This window comes from Capra hircus, chromosome 22 (assembly GCF_001704415.2).
Source record: "Capra hircus breed San Clemente chromosome 22, ASM170441v1, whole genome shotgun sequence".
Lineage (NCBI taxonomy): Eukaryota > Metazoa > Chordata > Mammalia > Artiodactyla > Bovidae > Capra > Capra hircus.
In genome coordinates this window covers 52,105,136-52,129,473 of record NC_030829.1, presented here as the reverse complement: position 1 = coordinate 52,129,473, position 24,338 = coordinate 52,105,136, and the positions used below count along the sequence as shown (strand labels likewise).

Genomic DNA, 24,338 nt, shown 5'->3' with positions numbered 1-24,338 from the left:
ATGTTTGAGGCTATGGCTTCTGCATGCCTCTGAAGTTCCCATTGGGTTTGGCGGAACCAAGGAAGGCACGAGGCCCACTGCCATGGATACAGCCTGCCACTCTGTGCATAGAAGGCCCCTGACAAAGCCAGGGGGCTGCTCTCCAGGGCATAGCTGCTCCTGTTGCTGTGGCTAGGGCATATTTCAGTCTGAACAGGAAGTGGCACAGTTCCTGGCTTTAAGTCCTCAGGAGTAACCATTAACATTTTCCTGAGGTTTCAGTTTTCCAAGTGCTCTAATTAGTCTTACTCTTCACAACCATACTACTACTGTTGTACTGGTCACTTTACATGCTTGCAAATGGACACTGAGATCATGCTAATAAACTGCTAAGATCAGGACTTGTACTAACATTTTGATTTCAAATCTTCCCATTTTATTATGGAGGCTTTTCATTCTTGCTTCTTAATTTCAGAAGAGTAATCAGGATGCAGAGGTAGGGCCTCACTTGACAGAATGGAACCCCAGCCTCTCCCCCTGGCCCCCTGGGTGTTTTAGGAGTTGATGCTATGGGGTCTTCCCTAGTGGTCCTCCATGCTTCCAATGCAGGGCTTGCAGGTTCAACCCCTGGTTGGGGAAATAAGATCCCACATGCTGCACTGCATGGCCAAAACTTAAAGGAAACAAACAAAAAAAGCTGATTTTTTTTTTTTTTTTTTTTAAGAGTCAATGTTCTCTTAACAGGGTATAACACTGCCGTCCAGACTCATGTCCTGGATCAGCCAGAAAGGGACATCTAGCATGGCCTACTCTCCAGCGCTCAAGAGTAGACACACCTGGTTCTGGGCTACAAGGTAGTCAGCTCTGTGACCTTTTTGGTGATGAGCTGCTGGGAATGATCCTTCTTGCACCATTACCAGGAAGATGCAAAGAGCCAAAAGGCAGGGGTCTGAGTTCTTTGTGCTGACCACCACCTCCTCACTACCAGAAGCTTGGCATTCTCAATTTGCACAAGTGAAATCATCTTAGAAAAAGAGATTACAACTTGGAGGTGGTCATCCTGTTTGGAAGTGGGGCTGCCATCAAATTGGAAAGGCCCTGAACTTCATTACCTCAAAGCCACATCAGTTGGGAGAAAGGCACACTGCACATGCCAACACAGCCTCTGATGTGGAGCAGCCAGGCTTGCCTGAAGAGTCCTGCCACCTCAGCAGGCAACCTAAGCTCTGCTAGAGAACCCCACAGCTCCTGCAGGGTGACTGGAACAAGGAATGCTGGTCAACTTGGATGGCCATGGGAGAGCCATCACTGTCAGTGACAACCAAAGAAATCAGGAGCTCCGCCCACTTCCAAAGCCCTTGCAGATCCCCTGACAGTGGTGTCACTGTACTGTATTAGGAATGGTGATTCTGCTGAGACCCACAAAGGCTGTACCCTGAGTATGTGGTGGTATAAGGTGGCTGCCAGCAACCAGGCATCTGGCTGATCCACATGGGTTTGTAACGGCCTGGAAAGGCCTCTGGAGGCAGAAAGGAGTAAAGATGGCTCCAGTTCTGCAGGGCGAGCCAGAAGCAAGATGGGGGGCCACACAAGGTTCTCTACCGCTGGTGTCCCCTGACAGCTGGAGTAGGGAAGGGTGGCCCAAGAGAGAGGTAGTTATGATTAATTCAGTAAACTTTGTTTTGGCTGATTCTTTGGACTCTCTCTTCTTTTACCCTTTTAGTCATCCTCTGGGAATTGAAGGTCAACCCTCAGTTTACCAAACCTTGAAGGACAGAAATCATGATGAACATTTTAATTCACAGACTATGCACATTATCCCCCAAGAAACAACTGATTATACCGTTCCTTTTTGCTTCGTGGACACCTGGCACTATAGAACCTCTTGACGGTCTGGTATTCCCCAGACCATATACGTTATCCCCCATTTCTATCTACAAAAACTTAAGTGACCTGGAGTGCAGGGGTCTTGCCTTACCTTATTCATAATTATGACTGTATGCCGGGTCTAGTGCCTGCTACACAATAGGCTCTCAAATGTTTATGAGACTAGTGGGCTCACAGAGTGACTGTCAGAAACTGCAGAGAGCTTGCTCTATCATACAACTTTCTTAACCAGGAATCCTCAAAGGGTAGTCCCAAGACCCATCAGAGTTCCCTGAGAATCTGTTAAAAAGGCAGAATTTCAGAATGGACCCCAGACAGACCTGCTCAGCAGCTTTGAGAATCGGGCCCAGAAGCTTGTATGTTAACAAAGTTGTAGATGTTCCTGATCTGCACCAAAGTTGGAAAAACTGCTGTTCTTGATTGCATTTGGGGGTGGGAGGCGGTTATTCCACAGAGAGGATTCGAGGAACCTGTGGAAACGTAGTTAACTGTACAAGTCTTGGTGTGTTCTAAAAAGAATTCACACCCAGGTTGACAGACCAGTCTTTCGTCTGAATCAAGGATTAACATCCCTCATCACCCCGAGAGGAGTGGACGAGTCCTGTGAGACCCAGCTGGTTCCAGCACTCTTCCACTGGAGGGAAGGGTCGAATAGGTCAGAAAGCACAGCACCATCAGCTAACATACTTTCATGGAGGACCAAGTGTCCACTTCCTGGGAGACAAAGAATCCGCTTCTTTTGCTTAGCTAGGTTCACAAGCATCTTGAAAGCACTGTTTCTGTTTTTTGTGCAGGGCCTGCACCTGTGGGTGCTCAAGGGCCGGCCATGAGAATGTGCCAGAGTTCACAGAATCATCAGCCCTCAGTGCCTGCCTCTGAGTCGGGGATGTCTAAACTGCGACCTGACCAACATTCTCTTGTGCACCAAGCAGAACTACCACTCTGCTGGAGGTGCTGGGATGCTGGCCACCTTTCCTGAAGAATACCCACCCATGTCTCTTCAGTTTGACCACGGAAATCAACAGTGCGCCAGGAACACTCAACCAGACGTTCCTTAAGCCTCATGAAGGTGAGAAGGTGGCCAGTCAGTCAGGAAACTCAAACCACTGAACTTTAACTAATGACCAAGACGAGGTGAGCTGAATGTTGAGATTCCTCCTAGGACACATGAAGAAACTGATACAAACGCAGAGAATGGGACCAGAATCCAGAAATGATGTTCCATTTATTCACTGAAAAAGAGGGAGATTAGGCCTTCTTGATCAATTTCTTCCAGTCTCCCCAAACTCCCTCCCTTCACTTTTCCAAAATAACACACTGAGAAACATTTTTGTACAAAAACCACGTATTATTCCCCCCCTCACAAAATTGGGTGGCTGTATTACAGGAACAAAACCAGATCAAAGACATAAAAAGAAAAAGTCACCACTTATACTGAAACACAACAGTGTTAAGAATTCAGGTATTCTGTAGAATTATTACCAGCATAGTTAAAATATTTCCACCTGGATCTTTTAAATTTGAAAGTGATCACATTAAAGACCTGAGGTTGCAAGAGACCACAGTATGAACCAGAATTCCATCTTCCTTTAAAGACCTCAGTGGAAAAGGTATTTGGAATGAGTTTCCTTTGGGAAAGACTGGCGGGAAAATTCAGAAAACCCTGGCCATTGTCGAAAGGCACTGGGGTCTTTCTGGAGTCAAAAGCAATGGAACTAAACTCCAGTAGGAACAAGCTCATTTCCACTCCAACAGTCTGGAATAAACTCACAGAAGGAACAAGGTCTCCTTGGTTCCAGTACTCTGATGGTGACCAGGGCCACCTGGTTAGAGGTAACACCTGAGGGTTTGAAAGGCAAGTCTTAATTGTGGTTTGATTTTTTTTTTTTGCTTTCTGATATTAAGGAAAAAGGTTCTAAGGTGTTTTATAAACACCTTCCCACACCCTCACACATGTAAAGCTTTATAGAATATATAGAAAAGATATCCAAAAGATGTTCCACTTTGCATTCTAAAGGAAACTGCCACTTGAGAATGTGAAGGGGCCAGGTGCTTCGGAAACCAAGCTCGACCCAAAACACCGTTTCCCCACCCATGGAAGGATAGAGGAGAGGGAAGACAGACAAGAAGAGAAAACCAAGAACTCTCAAGTCACTCATCAGGAGGGGTAGAAATGGGCTCATATTAAGGCATTTTTGTGGCTCTTCCTCTGGAATGGCATTCCACTCTCCCAGCCTGAGCACCCCACCCTCAAACCATGATGCTTTGATTGCCAAGTGAGTTCTCTGGTACCCACAGCATCTCCTTGACAACCAACCATGTGATAGATGAATGTGAGATCTCAGACGGGGAAGGGAGAAGGTATGAGAGGCTGCTGGTCTTGCCCCACTTCTCCAATCCCACCCCAAACCTTAAGTACCGCTTCACTAAATCCCACTCACCCTGACTACTTCAAGAGGTAGTTTGGGGACCTGTAACCCCAGCCAACCTAACCAAGTCCATGAGCTAAACTCAGCACTATCTACTTTTTTTTTTTTTTTTAAGTTTTTTCTTTCTTGTAAAGAGGGAGAAAAAAGAATGCACACAAAGCAGTGAACAGTGGGCTAGATTCACTGGATGACCATTGCCCAAGACCCTCAGAACGTTCCTGGTGGGAAAGTTCCCTAGACTCAGGGAACTCAGGAATGCCTCCCAAATCGCAGCCCTCAAAGCTTACACTGCTTACACTTTTGACAAAAACAAATTGCCCACCCCCTCCCCTAGCAATCAAACAAACCGTCTGCATAGAAAACCAGAACCAGTGGGCCAGGGCAAGGAGTGGATCTCTTCTAAAGCTTGTGCTCTCCCCTACCAGGGATAAAAGGGGGTGTTCTGCCAGGCAGGCTGGAGGCTCTCACGGTCCTCACTAAGGATAACATCAGGGGGGGTCACTTTTCCCCATCTCTTTAAATTTTGGTGCGTCCACGTGTGGCAAAAGTCTCATGAAACTTCACCATCAGCACCATTCTTAGCTCAGATAAGCAGAAATAAGGTCACTTACAATGCCTTAAGGTTTGTCCCCTCTGGCTATCCCCTCTGCCCATCACTATTTTTTGGTTCCTATTAATTTAGGATGCTCTCCTTTAAAGCAATAATGACCAAAAGGAAAAAAAAAGAAAAGTGATAATGATTATAAAGCATTATCCATATAAGCATAAGACAAAGCAAAAACAGAACAAAACTGCAGGAGAGCAAAAAATGATACAGACACAGACCACTAACGTTGACAGGACCTGCAGACACACTGTCAGCATACCCCACAGCGGGTCAGGGAGACGCCAGGTATTTCAGGGTGACCAGGGCACACTGGCTTCCCCTTTGAGTGCTGGAGGAGGACTAACACAGCAGGTGTCAGAGCACGGAGAGGGGTGGCAAGAGGAATGGGGAAAAGTCAGGGTGCGTGCTTGGGGCTGTGAGAAGAAAACTCCTGAAAGAAACCCAAGGAAGCGGAGGAACACAAGTCTTGTCATCCCCACTCCAGCTGGGGGCACTGGGCGCGGACGTCCCCTGCGTCTTTCGGGCTACGGCGCAGCTGAGGCTGGTGGGCCAGGAGCGGGAGGTGGAGGGCCTCCGTCCGCAGGTGCTGGAGGTGGTGGCTGCTGCTGCGGCGGAGGGGGATCTGCAAACACATCCAAAAGGAACTTGTCATTGCCGGAAACACAAGGGGCCTGGGCAAGAGCCCATGCAGAGAAACAGGACTTATAACGGAAGTTTCTTTATGGCCTGTGAGGCACGGCTGCCGCTGCAGGCTACATGGGGTAGTCCACCTGAACCTCCACGTCACCGCCCGCGTGGCTCCCCTGACCCACGCGGCTCGGGGGTGCGGAAGTGTCTGAGTCCGCCCCACTCTCAATCCCTCCAGACCTTTGCAGAACTTAATTATATTTTGATTTTATCATTATCTTAATGGTTCTCACTGCTAATTCTATCTCTTCAGTTAAATGATAAGTTCCTTCCTGGACAAGTTCTGTGTCTTCTTTGCGTTCTCTCAGAGTGCCAAGGCTAGCTGGGGACGAAACTGCCTATCAGAAACTGCTGGCTCTTATGAACTGTCTCCACCAGGGTCACAGAGATTGACTTGAGGCAGCGGCCAACAAGCTGGATAGCCTGGGGAGGCCCCGCAACTCCTGAACTGTAGTCTCTAAATTTTTGGCCAAAACTAGGTCAGGTCCTGAAGGGAACAATTAGGAAAGGAGCTCTTTCCTATTTCTACTTTGACTGCTTTAGTGTACAAAGCAACCATAGAGATAATTCAATCCAGGGTTTTAAAAACTTCAAGATTTTGCCACGGATGAAAACGAATGAAACAATTAAAGCACCTCCTTGCTTACCAGCTAATTCATCCAACCTTCCCCTCAGGAGGTGTCCACCCAATTGCTAAGGCTCTTCAAAGCGTTCTGAAGCCCATCGATTTACTCCCTAGTGTCACCTTTCAGGGGAGCAAAGTAAGGCCTGAAGAGGGAAGTGACTTGCCTGATGAGGCCTGCCCAATGCCCTGAAGCCAAATCAGCAGCTCAGGATCCCTGAAATTCATCTGGGGCAGGAAGTGATGGGGAGCACCCCAAACATTCCACACCCTCAAGGTACTGCACTGAGGGCCCTTCAGGATGGAATCGTGTATACAAATCAGGTGTTATCAGCAGGACAGGACAGTGGTAAAGACCAAAGATATTATGTTTGCAACGGGGATGGCAGCGTGGTCAAGCCTCCCAGTCAGCCAGCACATTTTTACACTGCCTGTGGGGCAGCAAGGCTAGGAAAAGAGGTACGCACTAGACTATGATCTCTGATCCTTGACTTAACAACAAAGATCGCTTTAAAAAAAATTTTTTTTATTTATTTGGTTGTACCGGGTGTTAGTTGCAGCATGCAGGATCATTAGTTGCAGCACGTGGGATCTAGTTCCCTGACCAGGGATCAAACCCGAACCCCGTGCATTGGGAGCGCAGTATTAGCCACTGGACCAAGGAAGTCCCTTGTTTCTCAACTGTGATCCTGTACTGACCTGGCTCAAGTGCTGTCTTTCTTCTGTGCACCTAAATCTGTCCTTGTTCCTAGGGGTCCAATGAGAAAGGAGATGCACCTGTGTTGATGGCACTTGTCTCCTGGCCCTAGGAAGTCTCCCAGAGAACTATAGTGAGCTCAAGCCACTTAATAGCCTTGTGTAACTTACGGTAAATCCTACACTACTATCCACTTGTTCATGTTTTATTTTCCCAACTAAAGCTCCTGGAGGCCAGGAATACCTCTGCATCCTAGCTCTCTGTGTTGTATTATAAATTCATTATTATTACTTTATGTTTTTATATTATAAATACATTATCATATTATAAGCTGTATTACTATAAACAAACAGGGGCTGACTCCACCTCATGAGGACCCAGGTCCTCCTCTAAAAGGACCTGGGATCACAGATGTGGCAGGGTATATGGCCACTGTCAGCTGCGTTTTGGAATCATTACCATGGTCCACAGGGTAAGAGGGCAGGCCAGGCTCTGATGCACCCCTCTGGAGGCCACGGTTGGAGCAGAACAAGGGCTCCATGGCGAAACTGAGCTGGTTTTGCACAGTGCCACAGACACTGTTCAGCAGCATATGTGCCCGCTCGATGGAGCCCGCTAAGACTTCAAACTCCTTCTCAACACAGCCCTGAATACTCCTTTCTAAGTCTAAGCAGCCACTACCAATATATTGGACAAAAACTTATTATTATTCCTGCCCTAAACCAGACCCTATTCTTTTCTTTACACTTACCTCTTTTAAATCCTGAATCCATAAAAGGCTCCTGTAGAGAAAATAACTACCAGTAGTTCTGTGTATCGACTCGGATTCAAATTAGATAGGCTCAAACAGGCATGGGTGAGGCGTGCCCTTGGCCTCGCCAGAGCCCTTGGTGTCACGAATGCATCCACGAAGGCTATGGAAGGCTCCAGACTAACTGGGAGCACTCTGTGCTCGCCACATGGGTACCTGTCCACCAGGGATGCTGAAGCGCAATGACCAAAGCCCAGCTTTTAGAAGCGCCCCTCACAGGCCATCCTGTCCAGGGATCTGTCACACCCCAGAGGGAACAAACGGTGCTTGCCTCCCTTGTGTACAGCTCTCCCCAGAAGTCCCGAGGGTAGTGCCTCCCCCCGCCTGGGTACTTACACATGCCGTTAGGTGCCGTGAGGGGTACCCGGGGTCCTAAGATGTTTCCTGGGATTGGAGGCATACCAGGAGGGGTGGGGCCACCCCCAGGGGGGTGGATGCTGGCTGCAACGGTGGGCATCATGCGGCCTGGCATGGGCTGCCCAGGCATCATGGAACCTGGGCCTGGTATCTGACCTGTGGAGGGAGATTCAGAGTACTAAGGTAAGGAAGACAGGAATCAACTCACTGCCCGAGAGTGCTAAATACAGACAGATATCTAACCTCCAAAAGGATTGAAAGATCAACAGAACAATACTCTGGAATAATTTGTCTAGCTTTTAATTCAGGGTGGGGTCGGGGACATGGAGGGATGGCATGGAGGGAGGCCGCTCTGTGGGGTCGACGACTACCCTAAACCCTGGTATAGGCAGGTAGTTTTAAGACGCTTTTACCAAAAAAAATCCTAACAGAAAGCATTCACTCTGGTGAGTTTGGGTGAACAATGGATTGTCAAATATCTTCCTGAGGACACGAAATACCAAGCACGGACCACAGGGAATAGAGGGCTTACCAGCAAGTCAGTGCAGTCTAAGAACTGAAGCTCAGTCCAGACCGAGCTTCACGCACAGGCTATCTGGGAAGGTATGCCTGAAAGGGGATTGGTCACTACCATGAAATCACCATTAAAAAGGGATCCTAATTGAAAGTCTCAAGTCCTTTTCACACACAAAATATCTCTCGCTCTACCCCGGCCATGAAGCACTGGCCCTGGAGAACCATGGTGGGGGAGACACACGAGGGACAGACAACTCCTTCGTCTCTTCCTGTTGCTCTGATGTGAAACATGGGAGACGCTGGACACAAGAACGGTGAAGCACCTCCTGTGTTCAGCCTCACACTGAACCTGCAGAACTTTCAGCACACTCTTCCTGAAAAGAACCAGACAGTAAATATTTGGACTTCACAGGTCATATGGCCTCTGTCACAACTTTTCAACTTGGCTACTGTAGCATGAAGACAGAGAATATGCAACAAATAAGTTTTGCTGTTGTTTAGTCACTGTTCAACTCATTCGCAACCCATGGACGGTAGCCTGCCAGGCTCCTCTGTCCATGGGACTCTCCAGGCAAGAACAATGGAGTGGGTTGCCATTTCATCCTCCAAGGGATCTTCCCGACACAGGATCTTCCCAAACTCGTGTCTCCTGCGTTGGCAGGTGGATTTGTTGTACCACTGAGCCACCAGGGAAGCCATACCGAATAGGTGACATGTATTATAATACACCCTTATGGACTCTGAAATGTGAATTTCCCATAATTTTCATGTGACATAAACATTTTTTGGTTTTCTCCAACTACTTAAACTGCAAAAGCCATTCTTATCTTATGGCCCCTACAAACACAGGAGATAGACCAGATTTGGTTGTGATTAGCCAATCCTGCCTTTTAATTTCAATTTCAAAAAGAAAAGCAAGGACTGGCTAAACTACAAACAAACGAAATTAAAAGATGCTTGCTCCTTGGAAAGACAGCTATAACAAAGAGAGACAATATATTAAAAAGCAGAGGTATAACTGTCAACAAAGATGTGTATAGACAGAGCTATGATTTTTCCAGCAGTCATGAATGGATGTGAGAGTTGGATCAAAAGAAGGCTGAGCATCAAAGAACTGACCCTTTCCAACTGTGGTCCTGGAGAAGACTCTTGAGAGTTCTTTGGAACGCAAAAAGATCAAACCAGTCAAAATCCTAAAGGAAATCAACCCTGAAGACTAAATGGAAGGACTGATGCTGAAGTTGAAGCTCCAATACTTTGGCTGCCTGATGGGAAAAGCCAACTCATCAGAAAAGACCCTGATGCTGGGAAAGATTGAAGGCAAAAAGAGAAGGGGGCAGCAGAGGATGAGATGGTTAGATAGCGTAACTGACTCAATGGACATCAGTTCAGTTCAGTCACTCAGTCGTGTCCGACTCTTTGCGACCCCATGAATCGCAGCACACCAGGCCTCCCTGTCCATCACCAACTCCCGGAGTTCACTCAGACTCACGTCCATCGAGTCAGTGATGCCATCCAGCCATCTCATCCTCTGTCGTCCCCTTCTCCTCCTGCTCCCAATCCCTCCCAGCATCAGAGTCTTTTCCAATGAGTCAACTCTTAGCATGAGGTGGCCAAAGTACTGGAGTTTCAGCTTCAGCATCATTCCTTCCAAAGAAATCCCAGGGCTGATCTCCTTCAGAATGGACTGGTTGGATCTCCTTGCCGTCCAAGGGACTCTCAAGAGTCTTCTCCAACACCACAGTTCAAAAGCATCAATTCTTCGGTGCTCAGCCTTCTTCACAGTCCGACTCTCACATCCATACATGACCACTGGAAAAACCATAGCCTTGACTAGATGGACCTTTGTTGACAAAGTGATGTCTCTGTTTTTCAATATGCTATCTAGGTTGGTCATAATTTTTCTTCCAAGGAGTAAGCATCTTTTAATTTCATGGCTGCAGTCACAATCTGCAGTGATTCTAGAGCCCCCAAAATTAAAGTCTAACACTGTTTCCCCATCTATTTCCCATGAAGTGATGGGACTGGATGCCATGATCTTTGTTTTCTGAATGTTGAGCTTTAAGTCAACTTTTTCACTCTCCACTTTCACTTTCATCAAGAGGCTTTTTAGTTCCTCTTCACTTTCTGCCATAAGGGTGTTGTCAGCTGCATCTCTGAGGTTATTGATATTTCTCCCAGCAATCTTGATTCCAGCTTGTGCTTCTTTTAGCCCAGCGTTTCTCATGATGTAGTCTGCATAAATGAGTTTGAGCAAACTCTGGGGGTAGAGGAGGAGAGAAGAACCTGGCATGCTGCAGTCCATGGGGCCATAAAGAATCAGACATGACTCAAACAACTTAGCACGAACACACACTACCAGATATCTAACTGGCACCTAACAGAGGTAGAGCAGGAGAGGAGACAGCTCAAGTGAAGAGCTGTTTAGCAGTGCTTAGAAGACGGCCTGTTTTAACAAAGACAAAGCTTTAAGCCTCACACCATCTATTTCCAGTGTCTGTTCCCTGAGCCAGGACTCAGAGAGAGAAGCCTTTTACTACAGGGTGTCCATGAAGAGAACCTCAGTGAAACACAAGAGGCAAGAAGAGAGGTGGTCCATTGTCTCTGGGGGACTTTTTTTTTTTTTTTAATTTTTAAGAATATTGATTTTTAAAATATTGATTCCTGTGGCTACACTGGGTCTTAGTCACGGCATGTGGGATCTAGTAACCTAACCAGGGATTCAACCTGGCTCCCTGCACTAGGAGCATGGAGGTCCACTGGTCCACCAGGAAAATCCCAAGACTGCTTTTTAAAAAACATAATACATTGGCCTTATGCCTCAGAATAAACAGGAGAGCAAGTCTGGGGCTCTAGGGGACCCCTGCTCTCTTATGCAATCTGAGGAAGTGCAGAAGAGTCCCAGAGGTCTTCTCCACATGCTGGAGAACGAGTTGATCAAATCTCCTTAGAGAAAGCAAGAGTAGCTGCTGGGCTGACATGACTGCCACCCTCACACCACTGAACATGTCATTAAAGCTGCTGGGGCCTGGGCCACAGGGTGAGGACAGATTTAGGCAGTGCTGAAGTCTATCCATGGAGAGGGTGACGCAGAGATGAAAGACACAAAGGCCAAGTGCCCTACAAGCCATACAAAGGATGAGGACACGTGAAGGGTAGGCAGGCAAACCAAGGGCAAACTATGGAAGGAGCAAGCGAATGAACTTGATACCTTGTGGCTAATTAAGACCAATCTGTGGACAATTTAGGATTTTGGATGATGTGTATACAAACTGATGGAGGAGAATTAGGAACAGGGTAACAGGAGACTAAAGTAAGCACAAGGCCTAGCCTGAGTTACAGAGTCACGAGATAATAGGAATGTTGTTTCATGTATATGCAACCTCTTCATACTTGGGCTTCCCTGGTGGCTCAGAGGTTAAAGCGTCTGCCTGGAATGCAGGAGACCCAGGTTCGATCCCTGGGTCGGGAAGATCCCCTGGAGAAGGAAATGGCATCCCACTCCAGTACTCTTGAACTGGAGAATCCCATGGAGGGAGGAGCCTGGCAGGCTACAGTCCATGGTGTCGCAAAGAGTCGAACATGACTGAGCGACTTCACTTCACTTTCTTCATACCTGCCCTCCCCTCTGAGATAACTACATCACCTTACTATCTACCACCTGCAGTACATGTAGGAGTAATGAGCTCAAAAGATTATTTTAAAAAAACTCCCAGGTTAGAACTAAGCTGTCCATGCTTGGTCTGTCTCCACGAATCAAGGCACAAGGGATTGGATGAGTCAAGCACACAGAACGAGGTGAAAGACGTGGCCAGTAAGGCTACAGGGGCCTGGCTAAAGGGTTCTGGAGAAGCGCCTGATTTTCTGTGTGATGCAAAGCGATAAGGAGGGATGGGGAGAGGTGCCCTTGGTGGCTCAGTGGTAAAGAATCTGCCTGCCAGTGAAGGAGCCATGGGTTTGACCCCTGGTCCAGGAAGACCGCACATGCCCTGGAGCAACTAAGCCTGTGAGCCACAACTACTGAGCCCACGCTCTAGAGCCGGGGAGCCACAACTACTGAAGCTCTTGCACCCTAGAGCCCGTGCTCAGCAACAGAAAAGCCGAGAAGCCCATGCACCACAACTAGAGAGTAACTCCCATGGGCTGCAACTAAAGAAAGCCCACATGTGGCAACGAAGACCCAGCACAGCCTTAAAGAAATTTTTTTTTTTTTTTTAAAGAAGGAATGCAGAGGAGTCTGAGTCTAGAAGAGCTTTTGCAGAGAAGTAGGGGCTGAATGAGGGCAGCTGGAGCAGAAAAGAGCTGGGAACAGCACCCTACAGGCATCCTGGAGATGGAGGAGAGAATGAGGAAGAGGAAGGGGGCAAGCATGAAGTTGAGAAGGAGAAAAAATGGGAGTCTGGCGTCTGACTGGCATGTGCAGTGAAGAGAATGGGGAAGGACTTTCACTCTGCGGTCAGGAGGTACGTGACTGGCTGCCATTCCAGTGGAACGCTGAGATGGGGCGAAGGGAAGGCGCAGAACCCTCAAAGTTTCCAATGGGAGGTAAGCAGCACACACAGAGCCTCATTATTCTGAGAATTAGGGTCAGTCCTCTGGAACTCTCCCAGTTTCCTTCTTACCACACACGTGCGAGGTCATTACTAAAAACAAGGCTTTGTTTCCCACTCTCTGAATCTCGTTACTGTTGTCATATACTCGCTCAGTCTCGTCTGACTCTGCAACCCCATGGACTGCAGCCCACCAGGTTCCTCTGTCCATGGGATTTCTGTGGCAAGAGTACTGAAGTGAGTTGCCATCTTCTTCTCCAGGGGATCTTTCAGACCGAGGGACTGAATTTGTGTCTCCTGCTTGGCAGGCGGATTCTTCACTGGTGAGCCACCTAGGAAACTCTCCGTCTCTACTGATTCTCTACTGGTATTCCAGGTGGTGAGCAGGGAGAGAAGAGAGATCTTTGCTGTTGTTGGGGACAGGAGGCCTAGTTTGAGTCCAGACCTACAAAATCTCAACCTGGAGATGAAAGAACCCTTTTAATGGACTTGCTGTGATGAATGGAAGCTGTTCACTAGAGCAGATAATACAGCTCATGGTTGTTAATGGGTACAGACTGCCCCCTTCTACCCAGTTCAACCTGGACAAGAGGCCTTTGAGCAAGTTAGGAAGAACATTTTGCCAGCCGTTCTCAGATCTCTCTCTGGAAAACTGACATTAGAGCACTGAATAATGCCTTTACAAAAAGGTCAGACTGAGTAAGGGAGAAAGAAAGAAGGAAGAGCACAGACCAGGTGTATGCTAAGTGAACGGACACGTAACTGCTCAGTGCTAACCATTCTTATCTGCAGCAGCACAAAAGAGTTTTCCACTGTGATATCTTGAGCAAGGTATGGGCTGCCCAAACTCCTGGCTGACCAGTGAGCACACCCGTCAGTAAGCCATCCAATAACACTCTCAAAGGGGAAAGTACTGGTGGAAGTTGCTCAGTCACGTCTGACTCTTTGTGACCCCATGGACTATACAGACCGTGGAATTCTCCAGGCCAGAATACTGGGGTGGGTAGCCTTTTCCTTCTCCAGGGGATCGTCCCAACCCAGGGATCGAACCCAAGTCTCTGGCATAGCAGGCGGATTCTTTACCAGCTGAGCCACAAGGGAAGCCCAAGAATACTGGAGTGGGTAGCCTATCCCGTCTCCAGTGGATCTTCCCAACCCAGGAATCAAACTGGGGTCTCCTGCATTGCAGGCGGATGCTTCACCAACTGAGCTAGCAGGGAAGCCCCTACAATTCCATTCTCAACAGGGAAAGCAGAGATGAACGAGACTGCAAACTGAACAGTGCGATCTCCACTTCACGCTGACCTAGATGAGCGGTTCTGGACAAGCTGTTTAAGATGACCCAAGCCTCAGTTTCCTGAGATTACTATAAACAGCAATGCTAAATACATGCTGTACTCTAACATCCAGTTCTCTGTACGATCAGGGAAATGGTTTGTTATGATGCCTTACTATGTCTATGGCTCTGACTTATGGGAGGAAGAACAAACATTCTCAAGTTAGAGTAGACAGCAGCTCAGAAAAAGTTAAGAGATTTCTTTACGGTCTTCAAACTTTTAAGAGGAATCAGATCCAAGTCTTTTGATTCTAAATCTAATTCTTTACCATATTATTCTGTGCTCAAATCCAACAGGTCATGTGAAAGGACTTCATGTACCAGTCAGCATTAAAAAAAAATGATATAAACTTTAATTCCAAGCACCATGTTTTCTTCTTCACTGTATCAACAGTAAAGAGACTGCTCTGCCTCCTGCAATATATAACTCTAACAAACATACTTGCTAGCACCTTGCAGTGGGTGGGGTGGTGGCCTCCAAACACATACACACACATTCTAATACCTGGAACCTGTAAATGTAACCGTATTTGGAAAAAGCATCTTTGCAGATTTTAGCTGAGGATCTTGCAGTCACCCTAGATTATCTCAGTGGGCCCTACATCCAATGCTGAGTGTCCTCATAAGGGACACATGGAGGAAAAGACATAGGGACAGGAAGGAAGATAAAAGATGGAGTAAAGAGAGGTGTGACCATAAGCCAAGGAAAGCTACCAGCTACCAGAAGCTGGAAGAGGCAAGGAACAGATTTCCTTGAGAGCTCCTGGAGGGAAGCATGACCTTGCTCCAGCAGCTCCCAGAAATGTGAAACCCCTACATTTCTGTTCCTATGAGTTACCATGTTTATGAAAGGGGAAGACAAAGACTTGAGTAGCTCATCCAATGTCTTAAGTAAGGGAGCCTGGCTCTGACCTAGGGGCTCTGGCTCCAGACATGGTGCCCGTAACACAGAACACTCTGAGGATGAAAGTGTGGAGCATCCGTCTTCCAGTAGACTATATGATGGAAACCCGGTTGCACTAAACACTTAGCTCCAGAAACAGTCTTGGAGAGAGGGGAATCAGTGGCACATTAACACAGACGCACAGGATTCCCTGGTGGCTCAGATGGTAAAGGATCTGCCTGGAATGCAGAAGACGCGGGTTCCATCCCTGGGTCGGGAAGATCCCCCGGAGAATCCCATGGACAGAATCCCCACTCCAGCATTCTTGCCTGGAGAATCCCATGGACAGAGGAGCCTTGTGGGCTACAGTCCATGGGGTCGCAAAAAGTTGAACACGGCTGAGCAACTGACATTTTCAACCTTCACAAGGTGCTATCTACTAAAGCAACACTGGGATAAGCTGTAAGTGCTGCTTCCAAGCCACCTGCTCAGAGGCAGTGGGTGACTCCTCTATTACCCTAAATCTGTATAACAACAAGCTGGGCCAGGGGCGCTCTAGGCTTTTAAGACCAAACTATATACCCAACAGCTGGAAAACAAAACAACGAACCCTTTCGTTTGCAATAAATCCTGAAGCTTTCTGTACAACAGAGTTCCTCTATCCTCCTGTCATAAACGGAGCCATAAAGCCACCGGAGTACTGGTATTTAAGGTATGAGAAGACGATGGCTCCTTGGGAAGAGCTGGCAACAGAAAGGAAGGACTAGAGGAACAACAGTTTACTTCTGCTTGTGGGACTTTGCACAGACAGACATTCCTCAGGAAAGCAAGGAACACTGTGAGTGAGGCAATGTCTCTATGCCATCCGGAGGCGCTGGTGTGCCCAGGGCAGTGGATTTAGAGAACAGATAGCGAGGAGACAGAATGCTGCTCTGAGTTGGGGTGTGTTACTTGCAGGCAATGACAGGGACCTCATGGAATCTTTCAGGTTGTTAGAAAGACTGAAAGAGAGGGCCCAGACTATAATTAAGGAAATGAAGTCTCAGAGAGGCAATGGAATTTGGTCCCAAGTCACAAGGAACAAGGGACTGAGCTGTCTGACCCCAAGGTTCATTGTCCTTTCCTGTACATCATCCTGCCTTAGAAGGGTATTCCTTTCCCTGGAAAAGCTGATTTCTAAGGACAAAATTTGAAGAGGGGTAGAGTTTAAGAGGACTGAGGAGAAGCCAAAAACCAACTTCTTATAAGTCAACCCCTGTCCTTTTGCGATCTAAACGTCCTTGGCTTTTCTGGTTTTTGATATAGGTCTCATCATTTTTAAATGGATGACAAGATGTGAAGGCATTTCATTTTTACTGAACATTAAGAAGTCTGGCTCACAGGTACCCAAAATGAATAGGGGCAGGCCTTACCAAACAAAATACAGGGTGTGGGCATGTATTTTTATTAAGGGAAAGAAAAAAAACCAACAAACTCAGGTGCTTCCTTTTCCAGTAGAGAGGGAGGTGAGAGAGAGATGTGGCTTCAGAACAGCAGCATCAAAGCATAAACTGGTGGGAGTCTGACCTACATACTGAGATTTTTTTTTTTTTTTAAAGCAGTAGGCATCTGAAGCCTGAAAAATTGGAAGGTTTGCTAAAATTAGGCTTTGCCTAGTGGAAAAACTCCTCTCACTCTCAGGTTTATTAGACCTTATACTGAAGTGTTACAGCCATCACACTCAACAGAGTATCATCTAAGGACTTCATATTTATTCTCTGGGATGGGAGAGGCAGGTGGGTAAAAGAACACAAAACAACGAAAGGGAAGCCATGAACTTCCAACCAGAAGCACATTTCCTTGCTGTTTCTAACCACCCACAACACACCCGCTGGCGAGTCCCCCAGAGAACGGAAATAACCATGAGGGCCAAGGGAGGGGAAGCCGGGGCTCCCCGGAGGCAGCTTCCGGGAGGGGGGAGGCCCACAGACGCTCTTTGTTGAAGACTGTGCCCTCACTGTTCTCTCTGTGGGGATAACCTGCCACTCCGGAAAGCGGCACGGCAGCCTTGTTATCACATGATGCGAGCAGGACCCAAGGCACCGCAGATAATAAAAACTTGGCTGCCGTGATGAGCTGGTCCAGTTCCCTTTTCAGTGTGGGGCTCTGAGTTGGGGGGAGAGAAGAGGCTAGGAAATAGTGAGTGGCTGTAATCCTTTCCTGAGCACTACTTCCCACAGGGAGGGTTGTGTAAGTGGATCTAACGTGGGGGCCTGAAAGTCAAGCGCTTAATGCCCTGCTTGGAAATTTCATTGAACAACCAGTATTTTATTCACTGATGCAAAATATTCTAGTTTTATTATTAACACATCTCTATCATCCCTGAGTTCTCACTAGATCAGATCAATTCCTATTCTGATTTTGGGGGGGGGGGGTGCCGCACTTCTAAAAATTCTTACACTATTGATGAGGAAATGATACAGGTTATTTAAACCAACATGTCCTTTTCTCTCTGTTTTTCACATACAGAAACACAAAAAAAGGCTTCCCCAATGCAGGCGGCTCACTCCAGATCCGTGAGGCATGAATACTCAAGAGCACCTCATTGACTATTAAAAGCCCGAGGGGAAGGCAGAGCTTACACTGCACTCACATTCTAGATTTTTAGGCAATCTCCCTAAAATACACTTGGCCCTCTGTTCCTCCGTATCCATGGGATCGGCATCTGCGGGTATGGAGGGCTGACTGTATTCACTGTTCAGTATCATTTTCTTTAAGAGACGTGTGCATCTATGGATACTCATGCACCCCCGACTGGGGTCCCGAACCAACCCCTGGTGGAAACTGAGGGATGCCTTTAGGTGCCAAGGCCCCTGGGGGAGACACCCTACAGTAACAGGTGTCCTCCTTGATCACAATTGAGAACACCTCAGGGAAGAGCAGCCACTACCCCGCCATGCTCCTTGGCTCCCCATGTGCTGTCATGAACGCAGTGGGCCAGGGCTGTGGGCAAGCATGTGTTCAAGAACTGCTGGCTGCCATGACTCTTTCATCTGTGCCAATTGAGAAAGGAAGTCGTGCAGGAAGAACTAGTTATGGCTTTAATTTTCGAATCACTTCTATGAGATCAAACTGTGTTTCAATTTAGATGAAAAGACAAAGTGCAGTGCTGTGTATTTTATGAAGATTGACAAAACCTAAGGGTGGTATGAGGATGGCTATGGGCACCTCCAGTTTCCACCTGCCAACTGTACACTGGAGATTCTTCCTTTGACTTTTCGTTTGATGAAAACAAATCATCTTTGGACACTTTATAAGGGAGAAGAACAAAACCTACAAAAAGCTAGAGTTCGCAGGTGAGTAAGGGGTACGACCAAATAGTAAGAGCCCAAGAAGACAGATAGCAGCAAACAGATGTATTCTGTATACAAAAATTCTAAGCACATGAATGAATTAAAGGGGTGGATGGAAGGACTGCAGAGGTACAAACTAAATGGAATATTTACAGGTGTTGGTTTAAACTAGCCCCTCTGGTGCTTGGGCCCAAAAGGGCTTGACAGTCTCACAACACGGAGCCATATTTTAATGGGTTCTACCATGAACTGATGGCCAATTATGTGGAGAAAGATTACATGTGTTTTATCTACAAAATAACAAATTCTATGAAGTCAGAGAGCTGGACAAATTCATCACTTGACCATCTTTCACCACTTTCCCAACTTGGCTGGTTTTTAGAGGCTGATTTTTCTCCTTCCTTCACACACCATAAATTCTGGCCAAATACCAAAAGCTTGTCTACTGACCTGGATAATTACCCCCAGCTTATAACATAAATGTTGCTGCCTGCTAATTTTTCTAAACCTAGGAAATATTAGTCAGAAGGACTATATTCACAGTTATGAACTTACACCTGTGACAAATAAGAGACTAAAGTTGTTCTCCACCTAAAATATTAGAGACTCCCTCGCTTGCCTTAATACAAAAAGCCCCTTTAGCCAGTTTCTAGAATCTGGTGTACCAGACTTAGCGGTTAAAACCAGTCTTTTCTGAACTGCTAATATTAAGTTAGCTTTTAATTAGTGGGTTCAATTTATTATTTATAATTTTACTTTCCAACACATCTGATTTTTATATTCAAACTCCAAAGCAACCCCACAAAAGGGGAAACTATGGAAAATGACCACCTTGAGGTGGTGGAACTCTTGTACCCTAAGGGAGAGAATGTAAACTGGCATTACCATTTTGGCAAAATTTTGGCAGCATCAACTAATGTGAATACATGGATTTCCTAAGACTCATTCTAGGCACACGACAAATTTCACTACTTCAGGGCGCACACAACAGAAATGTATATACCAATGCCTTAAAAAGACAAGGGCAAATGCATGTTCACAGCAGCACTATTTCTAATAACTAAAATGGAAAAGAATTGAGCATCCATCAACAGGAGAATGGATCATGGTATATAACAAATCACGGCAGAGCCACACAGTGGAACACGGGCAGTAAGAAGAAAGAGCAAATCTATGACCAGCCGTGACGATGTAGATGCATCTCACATCCGCAGTATCGAGTGAAAGAAGCCAAACCGACAACCACCAGGACGAGAGCCCATCCAGGCATCATTCACCACCAGCCCAACTGGTCTATGGTGTTGGACTTCATGAGGGGTCTTCTGAGTGTTGGTTACAAAGGTACGTTATCTTTGTTAAAAATCATCAAGCATTTACTAGGGCTAGTCTATTTTTTCATATGTATGTTACATTTCAATAAAAAAATTTTCAAGAAAAGGGACTTTCTTGGCAGTTCAGTGATTAAGGCTTCACACTTCCACTGCAGGGGGTGTGGGTGCGATCCCTGGTTGGGGAACTAAGCTCTCACATACCACATGGCAGAGAGAATAGCTTGGCACAGAAACACTCTCATTACACACACAATGATCCTTTTCTTCCAAATTCACTTAAGAAAAGCTTATTTCTCTAAGTAAAAAGAGAAACATAACCTATCTACATTCTTCAGACTATTTTACGAACTCTAGTTTTTCGCCACTGTCTCCCTGAAAGAATATAGCTGTATCTGAGTCTATTACCAATCCCCTTGGTCCTCCATCACAGGAAGGGGCATCGTGATGTCACTTTGCAGGAAGAGGGAGTCCGGCAGGAAGCCTGGCTCCACCGTGCGGCAAGGCAACATAGCCTTGACATGCATTAGTTCTTCCCTTCTAAAGGGAGGACAGTGGAAGTAGAAATACTGTGGGTGAAGGGCCTGGCGTACAAACACCTGTTCTCCCCAGGATGCAATTTAGAAAAAAAGGCAGAAGGATACTTTTCCTAAATGCAGATGGTGGAGAACTTCCTGAGAAATTCTGTGAATAGTTACTGCGGATGGTGATGCTTCAACACCATTAAGAACAAATGCCACAGCAAACCTCTTCTTAAACATTTATCCCAAGAGTTTAAAGAAAAATTTAAAATAACTGTTTTTGAAAAAAAATCACTTTGGGATCATCATTCTGTTAAGCATTGATAGCTTTTAACATGTTAGAAAATTAGATTTTAAGACCCACTCAAGCAGACAGACAGAAGGACTGAGAAGTAAAGCAATCCCGTGTCATGAGCCTGGCAGACTTCTGAAACGATCTCCACAAACGTCATACAGATCAAGCAGCCAGTCTAATAGTGGTAGTAAACTCCACAAGTGCAGAGTGTGTGTGTGTGCGTGTGCATGCGTGCGTGTGTGAAAGAGAGAGAAAGAGCGAGAGAGAAAGCCCCATTTTTGAGTCAAGCCAATAAAAACTAATGGCTAAACATGTTTGGGGCTGTAAAGTAAAAATTCATGTTGGTAACATAAACTGTCAGATCGTAGTTGTTTCAGTCATGGCTTTCCCAGGCAAACATACCTTGTTTATTTCTATGAGATTTAGAAATTCTGCCATTTGAGAAGTCAGGTCAACCGACATTAGTAACAATGAGAATCTTCTCAGGCTTCCAAGGATCTTTCTATTTCTATTTCACCTGAGCTCTGCACGCCTTGGCCAGAGAGCCTGCATCCCACCCTAGAAAGTACAGACTTTGGCCCTGGAGGCACCTAACACATTCCCATAAAGTACCTAAAAAATCTTACAGGAAGACTGTTGCTAGAGCAATATAGTACACCACACAGCCACACATATTACCTTACAGGAAGGGAAGGAATATGGGGAGAGATGTAGTTAAAGGTACATTTTAAGTTTTAATGATGTCAGTAGTTAAGTTTGAAAGAATTATGAGCTCGACTTTCAAGGTGGTAAAAAGCTGCCAACTTGAAGGGCACCCATGAACTAAAAGATGGGACAATTTCAGAATGAAAATGAGTAAGGTCCATAACACTGAAACACATAAAAATACAGGATATACAAATTCAAAATACTAAAAGCATACACACGCAACAGAAAAATCCTTATTGGTCACTTTTGGAGACTCTTTGTGGGGGAGTGGAGGGGTGGCTTGGGGGAGGAGGGAGGACTCATTATTCAGATGACTGATAAATAAAGGGAAAGAATGAAGCATTTATCTAGGCTTTCTTGCAAGGACTGATTTTCAGGGTAATAAAATGACTGGTGAATAAAAGCTTTTGTAACAAAAGAATCACTGCTAACAAATCAATGAATATAAATAAATAAAGGCAGAAAGGACAATTAATTCAGAAATCTCACATTTTGCAACACCTGATGAAATAACTGATCTAGGAAGCAATTCTCATTGGCAGGTGAAATCTTAAGTGAGTCATTTAATGGGGAACTTAGGAACACCAAAACCACTGGCAAACCTGAATGTCACCAAGAGAGAACGGACACCACAGGAAAAATGTCTGCATCCCCAAAGTGACCCTAAACCTGTGAAAATATCCAGCGCCATCCTGTGGTTTATTTTTGGGAGATGTGTGGGAGGAGGAAAGAGGGGAGAAGGCCATGTGAAATGACACCATGCACCTTGAATGCACAATCGGGCACAGCCACAGGCGCAAGATCTAGATTTCTTTAGCACATGAAGTGAAGCTGTGTCATAGGTATTTGGGGGCTTATTACACTATTCTACTTTCACCTACGGAAGACTTCTACGACAAAAAGCTAAGAATGGCACAAAGGTGATGATCACTGAAAATGCATCGTAAGAGATCACTGTACTTTGAAATGTCAATTAAAAAAATAGCGTAGACAATCCAAGGATGAATTTTTAAGGAACTTTTGGGATATACTGGCAACCTATCCAAGAAAAAGGCATCATGCCAAGAGGACCCTGGAAAGAGAACCCAGCAGGCTTCATGTGCTGATGGCTACAAAGCCAGATTCACTTGTCTACCACGTCCTGGATGACGATGGACATGCTGCCCAGTCTCAGTCAGAAATCCCCAACAGTGAGGTCTGCCCCTCTCATGCTCCGAGCACAGGGATGAGCCCAGCCACATCTGTGAGCAGCTTCCTCTCACCTGGCTGGGGTGGATGAGGCGGCGGCATCTGGTGGTGCATCAGAGGGTAGGGAGGGGGCTGCTGATGAGGCATCATGCCGGGATGTCCTGCTGCTCCCAGCGGCGCCAGGCCGGGTCCTCCTGAGTGCTGGTGTGCCTGTTGAGGGTTCGGCCCATGCTGCTGCTGTTCCATTTGCTGTCGGGCTCGCAACTCAGCGTATTTCAGCTGCTCCATGTGGAAGTTCTGGCGCTCCGTAAGCAACTGCTGCCTCTGTTGTTCTAACTGTTAGGAAAAGAAAGGCGAAGAGAAATGACACCAGGAGAGGCTCTCAGGATTGAATGCCAACACAGGACATCTACACGGTGCCGAAGTTCCCCAAACCTCATCACCGTTACATAGTCACCTCCTCTCCTGCAACCACCACAGTCAGAGAAAAGGCACTGCTTCTTGAGTAGCACTGAAGTCAAGCTTTTCTCTATGTTAAGTGTAAGATTTGCCTTTCCTTGGAACTTTCACCCCATGTGGGGCAACTGTACTCAGCGCACTGGTAATCCCTTTGTTGGCAGGCCCTCAGATATTTAAAAAATAGCTTCCATGACCACCTTAGTCTCTCAGGTGACACAAGCATCTCTTGTTCTCTTGATAGTTCCTTAAGATACTAGTATTTCAAGTCCAACCATTTTAGGTGCTCTCTTCTGAAAGTGATCCTTTTTGGCTACTATTTTCGAATGTGACATCACAGTTAAATCCTCTGCACGAGTGGACGTGGCCTTAGCTGAAAAGATACACATCTTCTCGATGGAACTCTGGCACTGCCACTGTAAATCTTAGCTTCCAAGTAGCCAAAATTATACTGGGTGACACATTCAAAGCATATTTTCAAAGTCTAAATAAAAATTTACATGACTCGTGGTCTGAAGAAAATAAGCATTTCAGTATTCAAGATAATCTTTCTGGGACCCAAATTAAAATACAGAGAAATAAGAGAAGTTAGTTATTATAAATAAATAATAAATACATTATTATAAATACATGAGAAGTAAGTTATTATATGTGCTAGAAAATTCAGAAACCATATGCCAAACAGTAGCACAGAATGGGTGGTCACCTTAAAAGCCATCAAAATTAATTTAAACCCAGAGCTGACAGAGAAAAATCATCTTTAACATGAACAAAAATAAAAATTCAGGTTTCTAGAAGTAAGCATTATAAAGATCATAAGGAGGGTTTGATCTATTTCTACTCTATAATGTTCTACCCCACCATTGTCGAGAGCAAGATCTTATTCACTGGGAGGCATTGATCTATAGCAGCCACAATGGCTCTTGGGCACTTGAAATGTGGCTAATCTGAAAGGAGATGTACTATCAATGTAACATCTGCAATGAATTTTGAAATCTGAAAAAAATTAACTTTTCATACTGATTACATGTTAAGAATAACATACATATATTGCATTAAACAAACTATCTTTATGATTTTTTTTTTTTTTAATGTGGCTACTAGAAAAATTTAAATTAAATATATGGCTCACTATATTGCTGCCGGAGA

The 24,338-nt window shown here is 45.9% G+C and overlaps 1 protein-coding gene and 1 non-coding gene across 2 annotated transcripts in view; one reads left to right on the top strand and one right to left on the bottom strand.

Moving 5' to 3' along the window:
* The window catches only part of SMARCC1 (SWI/SNF related, matrix associated, actin dependent regulator of chromatin subfamily c member 1), a 122,472-nt gene continuing 101,205 nt past the window's right edge, over positions 3,072–24,338 (bottom strand). The window contains exons 26-28 of the mRNA XM_018067112.1: positions 22,808–23,069; positions 8,056–8,232; positions 3,072–5,524 (exon numbers count right to left, since the gene is read on the bottom strand). Of these exons, the coding sequence (XP_017922601.1) occupies positions 5,427–5,524; positions 8,056–8,232; positions 22,808–23,069 (537 nt within the window). The 3' untranslated portion in view covers positions 3,072–5,426. The remainder of the gene's footprint in view (positions 5,525–8,055; positions 8,233–22,807; positions 23,070–24,338) is intronic.
* TRNAS-GGA lies at positions 11,993–12,064 on the top strand. Its single transcript has one exon. It is a non-coding gene; the product is annotated as a tRNA-Ser (tRNA).